General features: G+C 46.8%; 1 protein-coding gene across 10 annotated transcripts in view; it reads left to right on the top strand.

Annotated features, from left to right (window-relative positions):
* The window catches only part of FOXN3 (forkhead box N3), a 391,024-nt gene that overhangs the window by 209,830 nt on the left and 157,279 nt on the right, over nt 1-23,915 (top strand). For all 10 annotated transcript variants that reach the window (XM_042944039.1, XM_042944040.1, XM_042944038.1 and 7 more), the window contains one exon: nt 17,500-17,636. In XM_042944039.1, coding sequence (XP_042799973.1) covers nt 17,500-17,636 — 137 coding nt within the window. The remainder of the gene's footprint in view (nt 1-17,499; nt 17,637-23,915) is intronic.

Raw genomic sequence — 23,915 nt, 5'->3', positions numbered from 1 at the left:
AAATATCTAGGAATGGGATTGCAGGGTCCCATGATAGGCGCATGCATAATTTTATGCAAAAATGCCAAACTGTTTTCTAACGTGATTGAGCTAGTTTTACCTCCCTCCCCACAGTTTTGGTAGCTTCACATCCAGAAAAGCGCTTCAGATTGACAGCATTTTTAAGTTTAGCCACTCCCGTGGGCATATTGCCGTATCTCATGATTTTAATTTGTATTGCTCTCCTTTTTATTTTGAATTGGAAAACATTTCTTAGTTCTAAAGTCAAAATTCTATGAAAAAAGTATATTTAGCAAAATCTCAAACTTCTTATTGTCCATCCTCCCGTCGAAGGTGTGGGTGTGTAAACGAGTAGAAAATCTTTTGAACACCTGCATCTGTGTTCACACAGGGTCACGAGCACAGATGGGAATAGCCTCCACCTTCATAGACTTTACATATTAGCGAGGGGCGGTAGTCGCTAATCAGGTAACTTATAAATCAGTGTACTGTTGAACCTTCCCAGGGAGCTGTGTACGAAACATACAAGGAGAGGCCTTAGGCTGTTGTACCTGAGTCTCCTCCTTGTTTCCCAAGAAAAAAGGCATTGTTTACCTGCTCCCTCCCTTCATACTTGTTGCAAAATTTCTAAAGTGCTGTAACTGGGACCTGTAGCAACAGGCTGAGCCCTGGGAAAGCAGCTCACACCCGGCTGTTGGAACCCAGGTCTGTGGTAAAGCCATAGTGAGCTCTCACACAATTATTTGTCTTTAGATGAAGTCCTTTACACTTGTTCCTCACAGCGTTTTAAAAATACATAGTGGTAAAAAAACAAAAAAAAAGAAAATACATAGCGGTAACACATGGTTTACATTTAATTTGTTAAAATCCCTTTTTTAATTTTATTTTTTTTTATTTTTAAAAAAAAATTTTTTTTAACGTTTATTTATTTTTGAGACAGAGCATGAACGGGAGAGGGTCAGAGAGAGGGAGACACAGAATCTGAAACAGGCTCCAGGCTCTGAGCTGTCAGCACAGAGCCCGACGCGGGGCTCGAACTCACGGACCGCGAGATCATGACCTGAGCCGAAGTCAGCCGCTTAACCGACTGAGCCACCCAGGCGCCCCTAATTTTGTTTTTAACATTGTGGGTACTGATGATTCCTCAGTGATTAAAGAAGGTCAACGCCTATTATGTTATCAGTGTTTTTTTTTTTCATTACGTCTTGTAGGTTTGTTGGAGATCCCACCCCCCATGAGACAGCTCCTAGGTTTTAGATTTGCAACTTCAGTCTGTGTTAATTTCCTGAAGGTCACTCTGACCTCGTCCAGAACACTGATAGTCTTCAGGATGTTAGGCCTTAAGTTCTTAGAAGTTTTGATTCTGTTATTGTTACAATAATTGAATTCATACCATATAGTTAGTATGTACTCCGAAGTGTTTTAGATACAATGTAGTTTCACTCGGCTGTTCTAAAACCCGGACACCTTACTGACGCTGTTCTCCTATTTGCAGTTTTTATGCACAGTGAAAGTGACTGAAACATAATAGTAATCACTGACGGTGCGCTCTTAGAGGAAGTCTACAGAGAGTAGTTTTGGTGACAACGTGCTTTATGAGTGCTGTAATCGAGTTGTCGTGTTTGAAAGCTTGTATTTCACTTTTTAGGAAGATGAATTCTGGTCTCAAGGTATACAACAGAGTAAATGATTGGGGACGCAATTGTGGCATTTCCCCCTCTGCTATTCTCTGTGATTTGGGGAAATGACGGGGAAATTCTTATGCACATACTGTGGCCTGTAGACTCCCAGAGTGAAATTCTAGGGGCGATCAGTGTGGTTTTCCTCTTGCCATTCATCGCCCTGGCAGGAGACACTAGGCACAATGACCCACGTAACTGAGGAGCTTTTAATAAAGGGCCAGTCTGGCAGCCTTGGGCAGGGATGCTAGGAACCAGTGAGGAGGGCGCATGCCCACCCCGTGCACCCCCAGGGGAGGGGCGATGGCGGGCTACCCCAGGGCACTTTCCTCACCACGAGTGGGAGAGGGGCACAGAAGAGAGAGAGAATCCCAAGCAGGCTCCACGCTGTCAGCACAGAGCCCGACGCAGGGCTCTTTCTCACAGATCATGAGATCATGACCTGAGCTGAAACCCAAGAGTCGGACGCTTAACCAGCTGAGCCACCCAGGCGCCCACCCCCCTCACCCCTCCTGAAGGCAAGGGGGCAAGTGCTGGCCTCTGGAGGAGAAAGGAGCTGTGGTTATGAGCCCTCGGTAGGGGCACGGCCTTTGGTGGCGGGATGCAGCCTGGAGCCTGGGGAGTAAATACCCTGCCCTCACCCTCCTTCCACCCTTCACTTGTCTTCCCTGTGCCTCCTTTTGGTTGAACCAGACGCGAAGTCAGTAGAGCCTGGCCACGTGTCTACACATGTTGGTCTCCTCGGGCTGGGAGCAGTGCGAGTGGCTCTGTGGGGTGGATGGAGTGTATGCGGCACAGTTAGACAAAGAGTACAGGATGGGGAGGATCGGCAACCATTGTAGTGTTGCCCGCGTGCTCCGAGTACCCAGTGCACGTGTGTGCTCAGTCCTGGCCAATGCCTAAGCGCGAGAGGGCCGCCGGTGATCATGCAGGTCACCATGGAAGGTTAATTTAACAGCTAGGGATCGGTCTTCAATTTAAAACACCTACACAAACAAACAATGCCTAAACGGAGCCCCAGACTCGTTTCTGCTAGGTTCTGGATAGTCTTCCTTTTCAAGCATTGGGTTAACTACTTTCCCATCATTGGAAGATGCTACAAAGTCAAGGGCGATCTCTCCCAGAGAGGGACGTGCCTTCCTCTCTGGGCTGCCTCTGAGTGTGCAGAAGGCAGAGCCCGCCTGTCCGAGCGGTCTGTCTCCACACGCTGTCCTTGCCTACATGAAGAGTCTCTCTGAGCTGGGTGGCTTCCGGGGCTCCCACAGGGGTGCGTGGGGCACGGCTGATACGGGTCGGAGTAAGCGTGCCATCCAAGCTAAGTTGTCCCCTGGGGCTGCCACACGGGGAAGAAAGTGACACTGAAACAGACACACTGTTTTGTTGTGGTTGTTTTGGGGGAACAGCTGCACAGTCGAAACACCCCAGACACAACATTTTTCTCTGTGGTCTTAAAAGAGTGATGACAGGGGTGCCTGCTGGCTCAGTGGGAAGAGCGTGTGAGTCTTGATGTTTGGGGCCAGCGGTTCGAGCCCCACGTGGGGTATAGAGATCACTTAACTAAAACTTTAAAAAACAAATAAGTAAAAGGTTGATGGCAGTGTCTTATATGTGCACTTATATGTATTATGTACTCGGAAGGATAGAACTCACTGGAAATGTAAGTCGTGTCCTCGCTTACACAGGCCATGTAGCCCCTATGCTGGAAGTTGAGTGTAATCTGGGGCTCCGTTTTGCCAAACAAACCCACAGTCGATAATCCCAGTGGGATGATGTTGGGGAGTTTAGCTCTCTCTCACCCATTTTAGAATATGTCTGTCAAACCAAAGCCCTTTCTCTCCTTACTCTCTTCAAAGATTTCTCTGAAGGAGCACATGACTTTAGGAGTCTCCTTCCTGCCAGGTGAATTCAGAGACCTTGGGTCCCACCTGGGGGGAGGGGATGTACATATTTGCACAAACTGTCCCACTTCGTGGGATTCTGTTTGTCTTGACTCAGCCCTTTGTGCAGACGCTGGAACTCTCTTGAACCATGCACACAGATTTGAAAACCTTGCCGGCGGGCTGGATTTCCTCACGGACGTGTGATGGATGGAGGCAACTCAAGAAGCCTGAGGTTTGAATCCTGGCTCTGCCTCTTGCTGGTTAGGAGTGGGGCCAGCCCATCTTTTTGGAGCCTATAATCGTCTTGGCTATAAACGGACTTAATCTCAGATCCCTTCATGGAGTTGGTTAGGGCCACCCGGGTAATTGATTGTTCTTTGAAATTCTCTGTACAAACGGAAAGGTGATGTTTTGTCTGCCAATGACCACGTGCCAACGACTCAAATACAAAGCTGTGATAGTAGCAGTCGTAACTTTGGACTTTGTGCCTCTTCTCACGTGAACGATTAGAGTGTGTGTATCCAAAAGCCTTTGTGTGTGGCCACTCCTGGTAAAGGACACCTGTTCCTTTAATGACAGTAGGTGATCCCCAAATCATTAAGTTTGGCTTAGGGATGTGTGTGAGGCATGGTTTTACTGCAGCTGGCTACCTACCTGGTGATGTTTGTCGCAGACTCGCATTTCCATGGTGACGCATTCCCAAGTCCCGACAGCTTGCATTTGACCTGAGGCAAGTTAGTTAACCTGTCTGAGCCTTAACTTTCTGGTCTGTAGGGTTCTCCTGCCCCTCTGTCTTCTAGGTTTGTTGGGAAAGTAAATAGGCACGAAAAAGGCTGAGGACCGTGCTTGGCACGTGGTCAGTTGTCAGTCAATGTCAATGGTGATTCCTGTTGCTGTTACCACCGCCACCACTGCTCAGATGTTCGGGTGTACCCTGAGCCCCTGGTCGGACTGGCATTTAGGCCAATGCCTCGGCAATGTTCCGAGCCAATGAAAATGGCTCATGTGTAAAATCGCCATGGATGATCAAGGGCTGGCTGTTTTGGGGGGAACCTTACCGAATCACTGTGGCATGGTCTGAGCCTGGTGTGTTCGTGGGCAGGGCACCTATTTTTGGGGTCCCTCCCCTCCCCCCATGGGGAGGTCCAGAATCCCGGCTGCAGGCGTCCTTCCTGAGATCCCTGTCAGGACTAATGAAATGGTGGTTAGAGAGTACTTTTACCCTGTCCGTTGAAATGCGCCACGTAAAGTGTTTGTTAGAGCGGAGATGTTCCCCTTATGTGTCATAATCATGTAACTCATAACCCTTGGCCGAGTTCCTCTCATTTGCTATCATGTCGTCGTGTTTAATTGTCAGTTATTAACCTGATGGGCTTCTGGTTGAATCTCTGGAGGACTGTTTCTTGTGTTCCGTGCCTCAGGTCATAGTGGGTTCGCAGGTGAGTTGTAAAGGGTGCAGCTGTGGGGCGCCTGGGTGACTCAGTCGGTTAAGCGTCCTACTGCAGCCCAGGTCATGAGCTCATGGTTTGTGAGTTTGGGCCCCGCATGGGGCTCTGTGCTGACAGCTCAGAGCCTGGAGCCTGCTTCAGATTCTGTGTCTCCCTCTCTCTTTCTCTGCCCCTCCCCTGCTTGCACTCTCTCTCTCTCTCTCTCTCTCTCTCTCTCTCTCTCAAAAATAAATAAACATTAAAAAAAAAAGAAGAAAAGTGTGCAGACACAGATGTGCTGTCCCAGGTGCCCTCATGACCCTGTAACAGTCTTGTTGGTCACTGTGCTGGTAGCCCAGGTGACTCCCCATAGCGAGCAGTGCTCAGTTTGGACACTGGCCTTTGCAGGTGACACCCATCCCACTATCACCGAAATGCCGCAATCTGCATAGCTGTGCCTGCCCGGAGGTTGGCAACTCCCACCTTCTGCAGAACCTCCTGGAAACACAATTTGTCAGGAAGATGTGATGATGAGGTTGAGGACCAATGTAATTTGCCTTCTCAGTGCTCTGAAATTGGCCTCAAGGAGACTCCGAGTGAGGCCAAGAGGAAGGTTTAGACACCATCGTGCCGTGGCCCTAGGTGGCTGCTGGGTCGGGTAGCTTCAGCCTTTGCCACGGTTTTCATGTGATTCCCAGGGTCCAGGTCAGCTAGTCTTTTGGGGTAGATTCTGTTTACTTAAATGTTTCCCTGAGTGCCAATCACATGATTAGTTCATTCTCTCAGTCCAACCCCCCCACCCCCACCCCATTCTTCTCCCCTCCCTTTGTTTGCCTAGGGCTCCTTGAGGTCTCAGTTCCTTTTGGAGTTCTGGATCTGCCTCTGCTCACCTGCAGTTTTGCTGCCCTCCCCCCACCCCCTCCAGCAAATTCAGCCTTGCCCTCCAGTCCTGCAGGCTCTGTCCACATCTTGACTATTTGAAAAGGAATCCATAACATTTAGGGTGTCATTTGCTCCTTGTCGCTTCTCCCACTTGGGTTGGGGATGGCTTCAGATTTGTCTTTGCAGCAGATACCGTAACATCAGCCTGTGCTCAAGCACCATTTGTTGAAAGGGTCTCCTTTGCTGTTAGAACACTCGTGCTGAAATTTAAAGGTGCTGGCAAGGCACTTTGTCCCTCTCTAGGTGGGCCAAGTTGGCTCTATAGCAAGATGGTTCGCCAAAAGCTGGATTCCCAGCCTAGGAACCCAGCAAAGGCCCCTTGTGGACCATGAATGAGAGAGAGCGGTGACTGACTGGTTGGAACCGTGGCCAGTGGCCATCCCTGACAAAGCAAACATATAAACACACCTACAACCCTGTGTGCATGTTTTCCCGAGAGAGAGGGTTTTTACGATTTTTTTTTTTTTTTTGCAAAATACAATGCCATAACTATTAAGTTCCAACCCAGTACACACACACACACACACCCCTGTAACTTCTACCTGGCCAGGTACATTCAACAACTTTTAGTTATGGAAATAAGGTGATCAAATGATGTGTGCCAGTTAGATAAGATCATATCGGAACATTTAAAAATAGATGAGTAACTACTGGCGACCAGCAGATAAAGTGGCACAAGGTCGCCAGATGTAACCCGGCCGTGGATGTCTGTGTGCCTTTATTACCCTCCATAAAAAATGACTGCGTTACTTATCATTTTGCAGCGTCTGAATCTCTTTAAAGAAAGTAGAGGTACTGGGGTGCTTGGGTGGCTCCGTCGGTTAAGCGTCTGACTTCGGCTCACGGTTTGTGAGTTCGAGCCCCGCGTCGGGCTCTGTGCTGACAGCTCAGAGCCTGGAGCCTGCTTCAGATTCTGTTTGTCTCTCTCTACTCCTTCCCCCCTCGTGCTCTTTCTGCCTATAAAAAATAAACATTTAAAGATATATAAAATTTTTTTTTAAAAAAAGAAAGAGGTTCTGGAAAGAGTGCAAGTTCAATCCAGAACTAGAGCTGGCTGTCATCTGTTCGCCTCTACCCTTCATATGATCTGTTTATAAAAGTCCCTTCCTGGGGTTTGAACTTCTCAAATAACTGAGTTTCTGTTTCTGTCAATGCCGTAAATGGTACATTTACCTCCCTTCATACCTATTAGCTTTAAGTTAGTTTGCCTTGTCAACTTAAAAAAAAACCAAGCCTGGGGGCGCGTGGGCAGCACAGTCTCTGACTCTTTATCTTGGCTCAGGTTGTGATCTCACAGTTCCTGAGTTCGAGCCCCACGTCGGGCTCTGCAGTGATGATGAGGAGAATGCTTGGGATTCTGTCTCTCTTTCTCTCTGCCCCTCCCCAACTTGCGCATGTGTTGTCTCTCAAAATAAAGAAACTGAAAAAAATTTTTAAAAAGCATGAAAAGGCAATCTAACGTGTCTTTTGTTCTACCATGTATCCTCTTTATTTTTTTTATTTAAAAAAAAAATTTTTTTAATGTTTATTTATTTTTGACAGAGAGAGACACACACACAGAGCATGAGCGGGGGAGGGTCAGAGAGAGAGGGAGACACAGAATCCAAAGCAGGCTGTAGGCTCTGAGCTGTCAGCACAGAGCCTGACACGGGGCTTGAACTCATGGACTGTGAGATCATGACCTGAACCGAAGTCGGACGCTCAACCGACTGAGCCAAGGGCGACCCAGGCGCTCCCCCCCCCCACCAAATTTTTTTTATATAATAAAACAACCAAGCATAAAAAAAGAGTTCATCAAGGTGTAAGAGTGCCATTGCCATTGTTGTCCGCACTGTAATCGTCATTATCGCCAGCGCAGGAGCAGCAGCATCTGTCACCTTCCTCGATAAATATATATACTTGGCTACATGACAAATGTCAGATGTTTATTTTATTTTTTTTATTTTTTAAAACATTTTTTTAACGTTTATTTATTTTTGAGACAGAGAGAGACAGAGCATGAACGGGGGAGGGTCAGAGAGAGAGGGAGACACAGAATCTGAAACAGGCTCCAGGCTCTGAGCCATAAGCACAGAGCCTGACGCGGGGCTGGAACTCACGGACTGTGAGATCATGACCTGAGCCGAAGTCAGCTGCTCAACCGACTGAGCCACCCAGGCGCCCCCCCATGTGTCCTCTTTATAATTTGCTTATGCAATTTTTATTTTAAGATTGTGGGTACAATACAAACAGCTGTTATTTAAAAAATTGTAAAAAGGAGTATATCCACATCTTGGACAATTCTATCACATCACTGTTCACTCTTGTTCTATATCAGGTGACAAATAAAACCTGCTATATTTGCATATCCTCATTGCTCTAATAAAGTTGTTAGCAGTTACATGGTCATGAAGAATTTTCTTATCTATCCATATACTTTGTGTGTGTGTGTGTGTGTGTGTGTGTGTGTGTGTGGCCACATAATATATTGATGTCACACAATATCTTGAATTCATTTGAATTCAGCTCTTTGAAGTGCTGTGGCCTATTACTAGAAGTGTATAAAACAACCAGCTTCTTACACTTCCCTTTTGTTTTGCAAGTGTTTGAAAGTTTTTTAAACCTCTCTGTGTGTCTGTTTTCCTTCTCAGCCTGCCCAGGTAATGCTGTCCTTCAGATAGGGGAGAATCGTTAACCCTTATTTGTGGACGGTCCCCAAACGGCAGATTGGCAAAACTAATTTGGAAGAACCCAAGGTTTAATTGTATAAAAGCAGTGATCTTACAGATGCCAATGCTTTGGCCTTCCGATGTGGAGTAGGAGGGGGTACACGTGTGTGTCTGTGTGGGTGTGCGTGTTCCCTTTTCCTTGTTAGAAGCTCCAAGGAAGTGGAGTTTGACAGTATTTATCAGAAAACATATTTTGGATGTTTGTTGATCATTTTGTTATTGATGTTGGTGCACTGAGCTCTCGTCGCCTGCCTTTGGCAGTCGGGAAGCAGTAGTGTAGACAGTGCGAGAGAGAGCTCATTTCAACCCACTTCCCAGCTCCAGCAGCCTGCATGAGTTGCGTGCTTCGGGCTCGCCCTCAGCCCGCCCCAGTTGACCTGCACTGATGGGTGGTGGAGGGCAAGAGAAGAAAGCCGCTCCCGCAGATAGCAAGTGACCGAGCAAATGACACCAAAGCCCTCCTAACCTCTAGTGAACCGACTGCCTTCCTTCCACAGGTCCCGCCCACTTCCCCACACCTGGCTTTTCCTAGAGATTAATTTGGTTTTAAGGCACATGTTGGGTTTCTTTTGGTTCTATTTAGGTGTTAATGCAAGGAAATGATCGATTCATGGAGCCTGCCCAGCGTCTCCACTGCAGACGAAACATTTCCCATGTGTCTGAAAATGGTCCTTGCCCACCTGTCCCTTCTTGTGTTCCCTCACCCCCGTGCCCGTGTATGCTCACGAAGGAAGGGGGTGTTCCGAGGTGGCCGAAGCGTGCTCCCGACAGAGCCGTGGGGCCTTAACAACCATCACACAGCTCCTGTATCTGCGTATTGCACAAGTGGCCTCTTTGTCATGATTCCATCTTTGTAGCTTTTGGAGCACGTCTGTAAAATAATAGCAAGACGGCTGCGGAGTGGGGGAGACTTCCATAGAGGACACGTTGTTCGGTGGCTGTGACCATCAGCGGCTCTGTTTCCAGCTCCTGATGCCAGTAGGCTGGCATGGTCCTCGAAGCCTCGGAGTCTGCCCTCCCTGCCTGCAGGGGCTCCCCCCCCCACCCTGGGGTGGAGCAGGACTGAGGCACAGGGGGTGGGTTGAGAGAAACTTCTGTCTGGACCAGGGGTGTAATTTCTCTTTTTTCATCCCTCTTCCTTTGGGGGGGAGAGAGAGAGGGAGAGGGGAGAACGCAGTGGGGCATTTAAACCAGGACAATGCTGCAAAGTTGTTAGAGAGATCCAAGTGTCTGATGTGACTTCTCTTTTTAAAATCTTTCTTCCTGGGGCGCCTGGGTGGCTCAGGTCACGATCTCGTGCTCGGGTCATGATCTCGTGCTCTGTGAGTTCGAGCCCCGCGTTGGGCTCTGTGCTGATGGCTCAGAGCCTGGAGCCTGCTTCGGATTCTGTGCCTCCCTCTCTGCCCCTCCCCCGTTCATGCTCTGTCTCTCTCTGTCTCAAAAATAAATAAACGTTTAAAAAAAAAAATCTTTCTTCTGGAGCAGTGATCTGTTTTGTTGTGGGAAATGAACAGCCATCTCTCTGGATAAAAATTCTCCGTGATTAGTTTTGTTCTTTCTCTTTCTGCCTCTCTCTTTCATGTACTGGGCTAGTTCCTCAGATCATTTGCTTCGTATTTTAAAATTTAAAAACCCCCCTTGATGTCTTTAGATTATAAACGACGGAATTTTAGAACAAAAAGGGCCTCTACGAATCACTCATTTGCCAAGCATTTTGCTGGGGTACGAGGTCATGGTCATCTGTTAGCATAACTTTTCTCTGTTCTCTCTCTGTCTCTTTTTTTAGTATCACCCGGCTTCTCCTGTGACTTCCTTTGACAGAGAGGAGAATTGAATTGATTAACTGGCTTTTAAGCACTGGGTACAGTGTTAGGTACATTCTACGCATGACCACATTTAGGCCCAACGTGACTCAGAGAAGATAGTATTACCTCTAATGTGGAGGTGAAAAAGCTGCCAGTCCGAGAGGACAAGTGGTTTATATCCAGTAACACAGCAGGGTAGCAGTGTAGACAAGAACCGTATAGGTTCAATCCCTCAGTTGATTCGGAGCCACGTGTGGGATGCGTTCTGGAATGCTCCCCAGGAAAGCCCTGGCATTGCTTCTGGCCCCTCTCATGGGCACATGGGCGTATTTGTCTTTCACCATCTCGACAGGCCCAGGAAGTGCGAACACAAGGGAGAGAGACTGTGTAGGGGGCTTGGTGGGAAGGTGAGAACCGTTTCTGAGGCTGCGTGTTCTGCTGGGGGGCTGCCCTGCACAGGGGGTATGAGCATTGAGTGGGTCTGCGGGAGGGGCTGACCTAGGACTGTGTGTGGGGGGCTCCTCTTTCTCCTCTGTTGTCCTGTAGCCCTTGGGTTAGCTTACGCAGTCTTTCAAAGTTGTTTATTGTTTGTCTTCCTCTGGCGGGGGGGGGGGTCCTGCACCCTAAAAAGTGGACCCTGCCTTTATGTCATGGTGTGTCATGATCCCAAGTGTCAAATGACCTGCTTCAGAATGAGAGCCAAGGGCCCAAGGGGGATTCTTTGATTAGGCCTAGGGAAGTTGGGCCGGGTTTGTGACCTGTTCAAGTCTGGATTCGGCCTTGTCTAGGGGCCGAGGATGGCTTTTCTGGGGAAGGAGGGAACTTGCAACCAGGAGAGTAGCAGCACCTGCTGGCCCCTCCACTAGCCTCCCCCTCCTTTCTCTCCCTTCTTCCTTTATGCCAGCCTGTCCCCGAGGAGCCTGCACAGGAGTCAGCTCCAGAGTAGAGGAGGAGTGGCAGGGGTTGGGGGGGTGAGGGGTGGAAACATTCTTGTGCCCTGGGACCAGCTCTGGGGAGGCTACAGCAGGAGCTGTTTCCAGACGATTTTTAAGCCCGCCTTCCAGATCCCAGGACAACTTTGCTCATGTTGGGTTAGAATGGCAACTGGGTGACAAATGTCAACTCTGGGGGCTCCCCGTTTATAAAAGCTACAAGTGAGTAAAACGCCAGGAAGGAGACAGAGAGATGAAGGCCCAGATCCACTAACGAGAGTGTAGCAACACATTCTCACAGCATAAGGGTATGAGCCTGTGGGATGATTGAGTCTGACCATCTACTTTAAAGAGGAGAAACTGAGACCCAGAGAATCAGAGGGAGCTGAGCTGTGCCGGCTCAACGAGTTGTATTCGTGTTACGACAGGCTGACTTAGCCCATCTGCACCTCCTCCTCCCCCGCCCTCCGCGTGACCCCCTTTCCTGCCTTCGAGCACTTGACTTCCCCCTCCCCAATCCCACAGCACCAGCCCACCTCTCCTAGCCCCTGAAGACTCCTCACCTGGTGTTCGGTTCCCACAGCTACAGGAGTTTAGAGTCTGAGCCCTGGGTTCGAGTATAGGAGCGGTGGGACAGGGGCAACGGCAGGTTGTGTTTTTATAAATCAAGTCTTACGGAAGCACAGCCACATCTGCGGTTGCCACAGTCTGTGGTTGCTTTTGTTGGACAACGGCAGAGTAGTTGCAACAGAGACCGCGTGGCCTTCAACGACTAACACATTTCCTCTGACCGGCCCCTGCTGTAGAAGAATCAGCTGTAGAAAATCAGTTGATGTTAAACCTTGAAAGGCAGCCCACCATAGATCTACCTTTCTACATCACTGAGCTTTTGCTATAAACGGGGGGTGGGGGGGGGGGGTGGGGATGGTCAGTGGGTCTACAACAGAGGGAAGAGAGGTAATGGGTGTCCAGCAACGTCATTCAAGTACTGCGATCAGCTGTTCTTAATTCATAGGCAGGTCAAAAGTTATATGTTCAGATGAGCACCAGATTTCCCCCCTCCCAATCTTTGACCCAATTCGTTGCACAAACTGAACCATTCTTCTTCTTTCTTCTTTACCTGCCACTTCTAATCCATTGCCAGGACCAGGTGGTTCTCCAGAATACATCCTGAAGCTGTCCTTCTTCCTCCTCCTCCTCTGCTGCCACCCGGCCACTTCAGGCCCAGGCTGTGGCATCAGCTCCTAACAGACCTTCCAACCCATTTATTCTTCCTATGGCGGCAAGTTCCAGTCTTCGAACCCATTGCTCATTATTTCCTTCACGGCAGGCATTACGGTCTGTCTGTATGATCTTGCCTACTTATCTCTTCACTTACTTACTTGCTGTCTTACTTGAATCCAAGCTTCAAGAGAGTAGCACCTTTTTGCATTGTGTGTAGTCACTAGTGTGACCCCCATGGCACCTGGCGTGGAGTGGGTGCCGTATGGAGGAGGGAATGAACAAGGGTAGGTGGCGGTGGAAACACCCTCGGAAATGGCGTATGAGAAACATCAAGAAGAATCATTTCAAATGCACCAAGAACACCTGTCCAGCTCCCTGCTCCAAATTGACATGGCTCCCGCCTTATGATCTCCCTTTCCCAAGGACGGCTCCTCTCCTCTGCATTGGCTGTCATGAGAGAGTCCTGCATTACTGCTGGAAACGGGCTTTATCCCTCAGAAATAATGAGAAGGGGGCAGGGGTGCGCGGGGGGGGGGGGGGGGGAAGGGGGGGGATTGTTGTCCTAGACCAGTGTTGACCATACTTCTTGGACCCAGAATCCAAGTAAGAAGTGTATGTTACCTTGTGATCTCTTATGCTCCATGCATAGAGACATGCCCATTTCACAAAATACCACTTTACTACACATGTTTTCTAGTCTGATCTGTTTGGTTCTGTTCTGTTCCATTAACACAATGCTGGTGGTGACCTGTTACGTCGATTTCAGGACCCATTAATGTGACAGCCCACAGTTTGAAAATAATCTTTAAAATTTGGTACTTACCCTCAGGGATTCACAACCTAGTGCAGAGCCCACAGATGAAGACCCGTATGTAAGGCAGACAGACAGACAAGTGCTGTGTGCAGGTCCAAATTACTGTAGCGGGGGTGGGTGGGGATGGGGGCGGGGGACAGATTCACGAGCTGCTAGAGACATCTCGGAGAAAATGTTATCTTTAGAAGTTAGATTTAAGACTTAATTTAGTTGTTGTTCTTATCTCTCTCTCTCTCTTTTTTAACCTTTCTAACTAATCAGTTCTTTCTACAATACAGGCTCTTGTCTTTTTTTTCTTCTTGGGTACTGATGTGTTTTTTATTGCTAACAGGGAGATGTCTATTATTCTCCAGGTGCTTTTTAATTAAAAAACAAAACTTGGCCTCATCCATATCTTCTTACTCAATTTATTTTTTTTTCCCTCTACTTTTTCACGTTAGTTTTTTTCGAGCTATATATGTGTGTGTATGAAAGATCTTCATTCGGAGACATTTTCCTCTCTATATACATGTAGGTATATAAATGTCATCTTAAAGAACGCATATACACAAAAATGTGTCTCTGAATGAAGATCTTTCTTATTATTTAGAATTCCTTAACCCTAATTGATGCATGGCTCCCACAGTTGTCACATTAAAAAAAAAAAAAAAAATCCCTATTCTTCAGAGAGGATGCAGAAATTTCTGTAAAAGCCCTGACTCTAAATGTATTATACAGCTATGATCAAATTTCAGCTGCCTTTCCCCTGTTAGGGGCATTAAATGTAATTTTTCCTGGCCTAAGAAACTTGAGTATTTCTCTGTGTGCATATTTCCATTAAAATTTTTTTCAAGTCACCCTTTTTACTCTTCTGAACTGTTACGTGAGACCAAGGAGGATATTTGCACGAGATGCAATGCCAGACACTTTCTGTTCCTTTCGAGCTCTACAGTCATTGGAGTAGACAGATGAGTGTCCCCATGGGTGTGTCCCAAAGATGCTTTTTTTGTTGTTTGTTTTTCTCCCTTTGGAAATTCTAAGTACGAGATACTGACATTCACGTCTGGTCTGTGAAAACCAATCAGCCATCCCACGTCTCTCTCCCAGTGAAATGCAGAACTGATCGAGGGAGGAATCATTATGACCCAAATCCTGGGCAACCGTCTGCAGTGAATAAACGTTGCAAATATGTGCCGACCAGCTTGAAATTAAGCCTGGGCTTGGTGGTCACCCCTTAAGACCCGGGTAAAAGAAAACTTCTAGCAGCTAGGCTCCTGTGAGTCAGAATTGGCTTTCTGAGCATGGGAGGAGTTACGGTAGCGAGTACATAGAACAGGTGGTGCATAGAAGGCAGGTGGGGGCACGGATGGAAATAAAGGGAGCATCGTAGAAAGCAGAAGAGCTCTTCAGGGTGGGTTTGCTGAGCCCGGACCAACAGTGAATCTGCTGGCGGCTCCTCCCACTGCCACTTGGAACTTGGTGCTGCTTTTATGAGGGTCGGCTTTGGGAAAATCAGATTTGATTTAGCAAAAGGCATTGGAGAGCCAGCCTCGCTCCCTTTATTCTGTCAGAAAGGAGACGTTCGTGACGTCATCCACCATTATTGAGTACCTCTAGGCACCTGTTACAGGTGTTTACATCATGCCATTGCTGGCCCTCACACCCATCCCTGGCGGAGGGGGTCTTTGTTTTGCCAAGGAGGAAGCCGAGACTTTCTGGGGACCCTGATTTTCCCAGGACCACACAGGAAGCGTCTCTCTGGCCCCAGAATTCCTAGTTCTGACTGTACCTCCCCCTGCTTCTTGCACCTGGATCACTTACCTTGCAACCTCCCCCTTCCCGGCACCTGTGGGTTTTTTCCCTGTAGTTGGTAAATAGTAATGTAGTGTAATAAAAAAGATACTTAGGTCAGGGTTAGGAGAAACCACATTCTTGGCTTATTGTTATTTGCCCAAGAGGGCCAGTTGTCCTTCATTTCTTTGTCATAATTTTATTCCCTGTAAGAATAGACGGCCCCACCCTGAGAGCCACCTTGATGAAAACAAAAGCAGTTAGGTTCCCAGAACAGAGATGATCTCGTGGCAGAAATGTTTGGGTTGCACGAGGGTCCTGGCCTCCCCCGGTTGCTGGTTAGGGGCCTTGCAGGGCTCACTGCATGGGGCTCCAATGGAATCAGGCCAGGACCCCCATCTGCCCAGGAGTTACTAGCTTTTGGTTTGTTTCACGTCATCCAAATTTGGTAGTTACCGGTCTGCCCCTCCCTCTTCTAGAAAGAGTGCTTTGCATCTCTTTTCCACCCTGGCAGCTCATTTGGTGGCCTGCCTGCTTTACCGGGAAAGTCTCATCCATGCCCCTAAACTGTTCCGGGTTTGAAAATGTACACATGAAAGGAAAGGCCACTTAAGGACGTTGGATTTTTCAAAGTTGACATTTTTCATGTCTTTAGACCTCCAGATGGTGAAACTGGAACGTTGGTGTTCAGCTTAGGCTGGTCGGCCTGACCGGGACCCGTGTTTGGGCTCAGGCCTGCACCCTGGGCGTGGAGGGTGGGGTGACCAGAGGCTCCAGCCCCCTTCTCTCCTTGGCTTTGAGCAATTCTCTGTTCATAAGGCACCAGAAAGAGTTAATTCCAGATCCACTGCTCACTGATGTTGTGATAGTAAAGAATTCTAATGGGTTCTGCGAATAAGTTTGTGAGTAAACTACTTGCTGAACTCATGACTGAAATATAAATTTTTAAAAGCCTCTTTAAAGATTTTAGGAATAGGGGCGCCTGGGTGGCTCAGTCGGTTGGGCATCCGACTTTGGCTCAGGTCATGACCTCACGGTTCATGCGTTCAAGCCCCGTGTCGGGTTCTGTGCTGACAGCTCGGAGCCTGGAGCCTGCTTCGGCTTCTGTGTCTCCCTCTCTTTCTCTGTCCCTTCCCTGCTCATGCTCTTTCTCTCTCTGTCTCAAAAATAAATTAAAAAAAAAAATTAGGAAAAAAAAAGGTTTTTAGGAATAACTTAATTTTTGTTTTCCTTGTAAGGGATTTTCTTGGAGATTTTCCCCCCTCTAATAGTTAAACAGTTTTATTGTTTGCTTTCTGAATGTTCCTGTAGTACAATAGTTCTGAAAATAAGAGAGTCAGTCCCTTGGCTGCAAGCATGGGGTGGGCGCGGGTTTATGTAATTTGACTTCTTTTCTCTCCAAATCAGTAAATATTTACAAACGACCTTATCAAACCGCTTGGGTACATTCGGTCACTTTTGAAAGCATACAGTTGGAGTAGTGACTGCCTGTCGGCACACTGCCAGTTCAGTGGGCCTCTCAGGATGGACTTGACTTTTCTTTCTTAATAAAAATGCTGTCCACAGACCGAAAGCGGGCCTCAGAGCGAGTCTTTCCATGGAACCAGTTTTAGAAAATTTGCATTCTAAAGTTGGACTTCTAAAGATTCGACTCCTTTAGGTCTATGAACTGAGGCATCCGGAAAATAGCTACTGGCTTCTGGCTTAGGTTTAACCGCTGCTGCCTGAGTTCTTTTGTTTCTCGGGGAAGGTAATTACAGAATTCCATTGGAAGCTTAAATGTCATTCTTTTGTAAGTAGGAAAAAAACAAGTCGATTCCTTTTCTGTTTTTTTTTGTGAAGTGGTACCGAAATAATATGGCTCAAAAACATAACCCTCGCATTTTTTTTTACAGCGGAGATGGGAGTTTTGAGGTACCCAGCCCTCCTTTGCTTTCCACATTTGAAATCTGACAAATCTAAAACTCATTTTCTAGAAGAGAATACACACGTCCTTCAGAGTTGACACTGAGAAATAATAAAGGAGTCTGAGTTTGGGGGCCGGCAGGGTAGGAAAATTACAATATTATTGTATCAGCACCACCTGGTAATAACATGTTCATTTCGTCTGTCAGACTTAATCCAGGTAAGGCTGAAGTGCGTTTTATGGTGCTGCATTGTCAGGGGACGACATTCCGTATTTCTGGCTAGCAAACGCCAAAAAATAAGCGAGAGGCTCTTAAAAATAAGTAACTGTGGTAATTGCGATTCATCTACTTGCTGCCGAATCCCGGGTGTTTCTTCTATTAATCATTTTTATGTTTTCATTTTCTTTGCAGAGCATTGGGAAAGGGTCCTTGTGGTGCATAGACCCAGAGTATAGACAAAATCTAATTCAGGCTTTGAAAAAGACACCTTACCACCCATACTCACACGTGTTCAATACACCCCCTGCCTCTCCTCAGGCGTATCAAAGGTAAGCAATCCAGAGGGGTTTTTTTGGTTTTTGGTTTTTTGGTTTTTTTGGTTTACTGAAGTTGCATTATTTTGGCCGAGACAGGCACTGAACCTAATTCAATAGACTGTACAATATGAAAAATAACTGTAGATAAAGGAGAAAGGAATAAAATATTACTGGAGGCATACCCATTGTTGTATTTCCTGCAAACCTTCCCGCTTCTGCTGCTTCGGAGGAATGCGCTCAGAAGGCTTCTTGGTGGGTGAAATACTGTCTTCCTGGGTAGAAACATTTACAAAGAAAAGTTGACAGCTTTAACATCTCAGTGTGTCACAGTTTGTTGGGATAGACGTACGGGAACGAGCCAGGTAAGGGATTCCGTCTTCCCAGCAGCCGACCGAAAGCGTCTACAGGTATTCACTGAAAGACTCGTTGATTGTTGTCATTCCTGGTCTCCATGTAGACGGTGCTCCAGAGGGATCATTTTGTTGTGGTTACTTGGTGTTTGCCTCTTCAAGGAGAATCGCAGAGAACAATGGAGACTTTTGTTCCCCCTGCCATGCCCATTTGTTTTGAGACAGTGAGGTCATGGGTGCCATTTTTACACAAATGTAATTGGAAGGGAGGATAGGAAGCCTGTCACTTAAAAAAAGGGGGGGGGTGTTAATGGCAGATTCCAAAAAAATAGCCACATACCAGATACAAATTTTACCATAGATTTGCTATCACATAGTGCTTGGGTTGGAAATACATCCCTCACTCCTGCCAAAAAATTTTTTTCCTTTCACGTAAAAAAGTGCTTCTGCTGTAACCACCCGGTTGAGAGAAATTATCCTTGGACTACAAGTTTATGTCAATGAGGGATGGCGTGGGTTCGTAGATCTCAGTAGTTTTATAGTCCACTTGTTTTGCAGATTCTCTCCCTAGTCTGGTGTTTGCTGTGCAGAGGGGAGCACAAAGTGATCCTCTGAAACCGCATTAATGAAGTTCTTGTGCATCTTAGTTGAGAAGCATTCCATCACAGGCCCCAGACAATCAGTCTTCAGCAAGAGACGCGGAGGAACAGCTGGGCTCTCCGAGAAGACTGCTGTATGTCTGCCTTTGCTAGGCGATTAGCGTGATGGTAGCCATAGCAACTGGAGCATCTCCATAGTAACGCGTAGCCGAGACAGGTGCAGTTGCATCACAAGGCTGTTTGTTGCCTGGCAAAAGGACAGGCCATTAGTACTTAGATATACGCTGTTGCCTTAGGAACAAATAACCCTACATAGCAACTACAGTTGGTTTGAAAGATTTGGTGGGGGGGACGAAAAGGTTGTAGCGGCTTTTGTCCGTGTTCATAAAAATCAGTGCAAGCATACTTTATTGGAAATGACAACTTGAGGTCATATAGCTGTAGGAGATAAAATGGGATTTTCCGAAGCAACCCAGCCAACATTGTAGAAATGTCCAGAAGGACAGAGCCATATGTTTGGTTTTTTTCCTCGTGGCTGTAGCTACTCCTGAAATGGAAGGGAACCGGGATCGGAGAATTGCTGATATCCGAGGTTGGTGGGGGACGCGACGATACTTTCTGGAATTTCCCTTAGATTTTCACGTTCCTTTGTCATTCTCCTCCTCCTCCCTCCCACCCTCCTGACCCCACAGAGCACCCTTGACTCTCCTCCCCAGTGTGTATCTGGGAAGTATTTCATATCCTTTTGTTCCTAGGAAGTTAAGAACATAAGTGTTACTCACTGGGTCATATCACTGGTTCATTTAGACAGTATTTTGTTGCCAAATGTGACCCCAAGGGAAACGCAGTAATTATTTAATAATTTGAAGGATTATGGTAGAGCCGTAGGGACTGCATACTCAGGCAGAGGCTTTCTGAGCTGGCCTAAGCTTAATGACTTCATTTGATTTTTTAATATAGGCATAACAATGCGGACAAACCAGAGCTTTTGTAATGAAAATAATTTCCGATCGAATACTCCAGATCCTGTTCTGTCACCTCCGGTTCCTTTTCTCCCAGGTGACTGAAGTTAAAGTTTCTGCATCCACCCATGCGGGCACTCAGATGTCACCTCCATAAAGGTCACCGGAGGTGGAGTGAGATGGTGAATCAGATTCTATCTAGACTGCCTCGTCCGTGTCTTAAGTCTGAGGACAAGTCACTTGCCCTTCATCTCACGGCTTAGGTTTTGCTCCCATCTCCTCTAGTGTGTGAATTTGTACTAAACATCCTCAGTACTGGATGACTGTACAATGTTTGTATAGCTTACACCGAAGGGGTATTCAGTTCAATCCTAAGCCATTGGGCCACTTGTTGATGTGACTTAGGGAAGATGGAAGGGGGACAAAGCACGTCATTAAACAGGGACCAGAAATGCCAGCGTGATTTTATCTGGCAGGTCTGCTGTGATGCGGGGAATCCCTTGCCAGCCCCTCGCAGAACTGCAGTGTGGGGCACCTGGGAAGTGCTTGGCTCTCACGGAGCTGGTACTTAGCACCCTGAAGATGGTGATTAGACCGGATGGGTGGTTATTGCTAGCATTTGCACGTGTGCTTGGCACGGCGGCAACTCGAAACCGAGCTGCAGGTGGCTGAAGACTGCCGGGAAGAAAAGCTATCTGAAAAGACTGCCCCACACCATCATTCATGGCCAAATACGAGAGATAATCAATATTGTAGCTCGTAGACTCAGGCCTCCGTTTTCCAGGATACCCTTTTTGGATGTGTGTTAGGCTGGTCCTCTGTACCTGCTTCTTTGGATGCCACAATCGTAAACTGTTTTTGACTGAAATGCAGAGCTCGGTGACATCGGCCCTTCTATTAGTCTGCTGGGGCTGCTGGGGCCAAGAGTCGAGTGACTTAAACAACAAAAATTTATGTTCTCCTAGTTCTGGGGGCTGGAAGTCAGAGATCAAGATGTCAGCAGGGTTGGGGCGCCTGCGTGGCTCAGTCGGTGAAGCGTCCGTCCAACTCTTGGTTTTGGCTCAGGTCGTGATCTCACGGTCTGTGGGGATCGAGCCCCGTGTCGTGCTCTGTGCTGTCAACCCAAGAGATTCTCTCTCTCCCCCTCTCTCTCTGCCCCACCTCTGCTCGTGCTCACTCTCTTTCTCTCAAAAGTAAATGAATGAACATTGAAAAAATTAAAAAGATGTCAGCAGGGTTAATTCCTTGTGAGGCTGTGAGAGAGAATCTGTTCCAAGCGTCTTTCCTGGCATCTGGTGGCGCTGGCTGGCCTTCTTTGGCCTTCCTTGGGTTATAGAAGCTTCACTTTGATCTCTGCCTTTATTTCATGTGGTGTTCTCCTGGTGTGCTGTGTCCAGATACCCCCTACCCCCTGTTTAAAGTTATTTATTTATTTTGAGAGAGAGAGAGAGAGCAAGTGAGCATGAGCAGAGGAGGGGCAGAGAGAGGGAGAGAGAGAATCCCAAGCAGGCTCCACACTGTCAGTGCAGAGCCTGATGTGGGGCTCGAACTCCTAAACTGTGAGATCATGACCTGAGCCAAAATCAAGAGTCAGATGCTTAACCAACTGAGCCACCCAGGTGCCCCCAAATTTCCCCTTTGCATAAGGACACGAGTCATATTGGTGGAGTGACCTACCCTACTTTAGTATGATCTCATTTTAACTAATTAGACCCCCAATGACTCTGTTCCCCCCAAAAGGTCACATTCTGAAAGTCCTGGTGGCCAGGACTTTAACATGAATTTTGGTGGGAGGGGACACAGTCTCACCCATAACAGCTCTTTTCCTTGTAAGGCATTTTTGCTGGTAAGAGTATGGAGAAAAGTAAAGAGGTAGTGAAAAGACAAAACGATGGGGCACGTCAAAGGGACAAAGGAGACAATCTGAAATAGGTCCTAGTGGCCAAAACAGGGACAATATGAGCAACAAAATAACAGTGTTGGGTTATAACCCAGGATATAAACTAAATATCTGTGAGTCCACACCGATACAAATAAATGATGGAAGAAGTAAATGGGTATCGAGACAAGTCTCCTGTACAAAAGAATTCCAGACGATTTAGGTAGAGCCTCCTCTGCTCCCGGAGTTGGCGCTTATTAACTCCTCACCCCGAGTGGCTGCATTTAATGACTTCCTTCCACAGAGTGAGTATGGAAGGAAGCAGAAGAGCAAGTTAATAGCCGGAAGACCTGGCACCCAGCACCTTGGCCTAGTGGTCTCAGCTAACGTCCATGATAAGAAGTTGATATCACGCATCTTTGATACGATGTCGTGGAATTGACAGTTCACCTCGGTGGTCCCCCACCAATCCATAACCCCTGCTTAATCATGGGAAAAACATCAGACAGTAGTCTTGACCCCAAGGTGGCAGCGTTGGGGGAAGGTGGGCACTCTACAAAATACCCGTCCAGCACCCTTCAAAGCTGTCAAGGTCATCAAGAGCAAGGAAAGTCTGGGGGTGCCTGGGTGGCTCAGTCGGTTGAACATCTGACTTGGGCTCCAATGCTGACAGCTCAAAACCTGGAGCCTGCTTCAGATTCTGTGTCTCCCTCTCTCTCTCTCTTTCTCTCTCTCTCTCTCTCTCTCTCTGCCCCTCCCCCACTCATCTTCTGTCTCTCTCTCTCTCAAAAATAAACATAAAATTTTTAAAAAGAAAGAAAGAAAGAAAGAAAGAAAGAAAGAAAGAAAGAAAGAAAGAAAGAAATGCAAGGAAAGTCTAGAAAACTGTCACAGACCCGAGGAGGCTGAATGGGTGATATGCTATCCTGGATAAGTTCCTGGAGCCCAAAGGACATTAGGGAGAAACTAGTGACATGTAAATAAATGGTAGAGTTTAGTGGATGGTAATGTACCAATGTTGGCTCCTTAGTTGTGGCAAACGCACCCTAATATGTAAGCTTTTAACTTTGGGGGAACTGAGTGAAGGACGCAGGGAAGCCCTGTGCTGTCTTTGTAACTCTGCTGTTGAAGAAAAAGCGTTCCCCAACACACACACACACACTAGTTGAGTTTATCAATTTTAAATATCCCCGTCATTCTCGGTGTAGTGAAAAGTCAGGTCACCACAGCAGTTGTACAAAAGCTCTTGCCTGACTTCTTTAATGTCTGCCTCTATCCTCGTTAACCATACATTTGGCGGGCTGGTGAGCAGGAGCTCTTGGTTTTACCTCATTCTCCGTAGCAGCTCCTGGAGCCACACGAGAGGACATGACTGTCATTTGGACACTACAGTTCTTGGAACTTTATTTTTGTGAAATGGCACCCAACTTTTCTTTGTAAGGTCCCCATGGCCAAGTTCAGGAAACTCGAGCTGACCACGTCAAGTCGGCTTCCTTTAGGACACCCAGCCACTGCCAGCGTGGCCTTCCGACTCCAGGCCTGGAAAGAGGAGGGAGGGATGGTATATTTGGGTTTCTTGCCCACACTCTTTAAGAAAAGTCCTATTGTCTATTTTGATGGTTTTTCTTACATATGCCCTCCTTCCTACACAAGGAATTTCTCGTTAAAGGATATGCATATTTTAATGCTTTTGATATAGATATTGCCAGATTGCCTTCCAATTTTACACTCTGTTCCAATCTATACTCCCACCATCTTTTTAGGAAATTCCCATTTTCTAACCTTTCTCCATGTCTGATGGTTAAATAAACAGTTCCCCAGCGGGCGACCTCAACTTTTGTGATTTTGCTGCCTTACAGTAGAGACATTTAAATTTTACAGTACTGGATTAGTGCCCTGTAAATAGCGAATGTCTCATCACAGTGTTTATGACAGCAGATTGTTTTTAAAAAATTATGTATGTGGATGGATCTTACGTAATACCTTCTCTGGTATAGGCACCAACCCAAAATCAGTTTATAGAAGAAACACTTTAATCATCTCTCACCATAGGTGGAAACAGGTTTTATAATTATTCAAAAAATATGGTTTATAGAGAGTTTCCTGGATGATCAGTTTTCAGGGAAGGGAAATTTGATAACGTACAATGAGCCAGTGTGGTTTTGTGCTTCTTTGGTATATACAAAGATATCTCAGCGTCTTATATGCCTCTGATGTGTGTGATGGGTTGGCCGTGATTGGCCTGTAGATGAACAGTGAACCCTGAGTGAGGGGACTTTTATTCCTCAACTCACCTTCCATTTGTTGTTTACATATCTTCACTCTAAAAATAATGACAGCATATTTTATATTTTATGTGTTGTGGCCTAACATATGTGAAGTTAGAAGAATCCACAAGACTTTGATTTAAGTCTGAAGAATTACGTTTTGGATGACTTGAAAATTTGGAGAGTCAAAACATTAAAGTGTCTGTTGCTGTTACTCTTTTTTTTTTTTTAAAG

This window comes from Panthera leo, chromosome B3 (assembly GCF_018350215.1).
Source record: "Panthera leo isolate Ple1 chromosome B3, P.leo_Ple1_pat1.1, whole genome shotgun sequence".
NCBI classification, from domain to species: Eukaryota; Metazoa; Chordata; class Mammalia; order Carnivora; family Felidae; genus Panthera; species Panthera leo.
The sequence above is the reverse complement of the archived record's forward strand: the minus strand, read 5'-3'. Positions and strand labels throughout refer to the sequence as shown.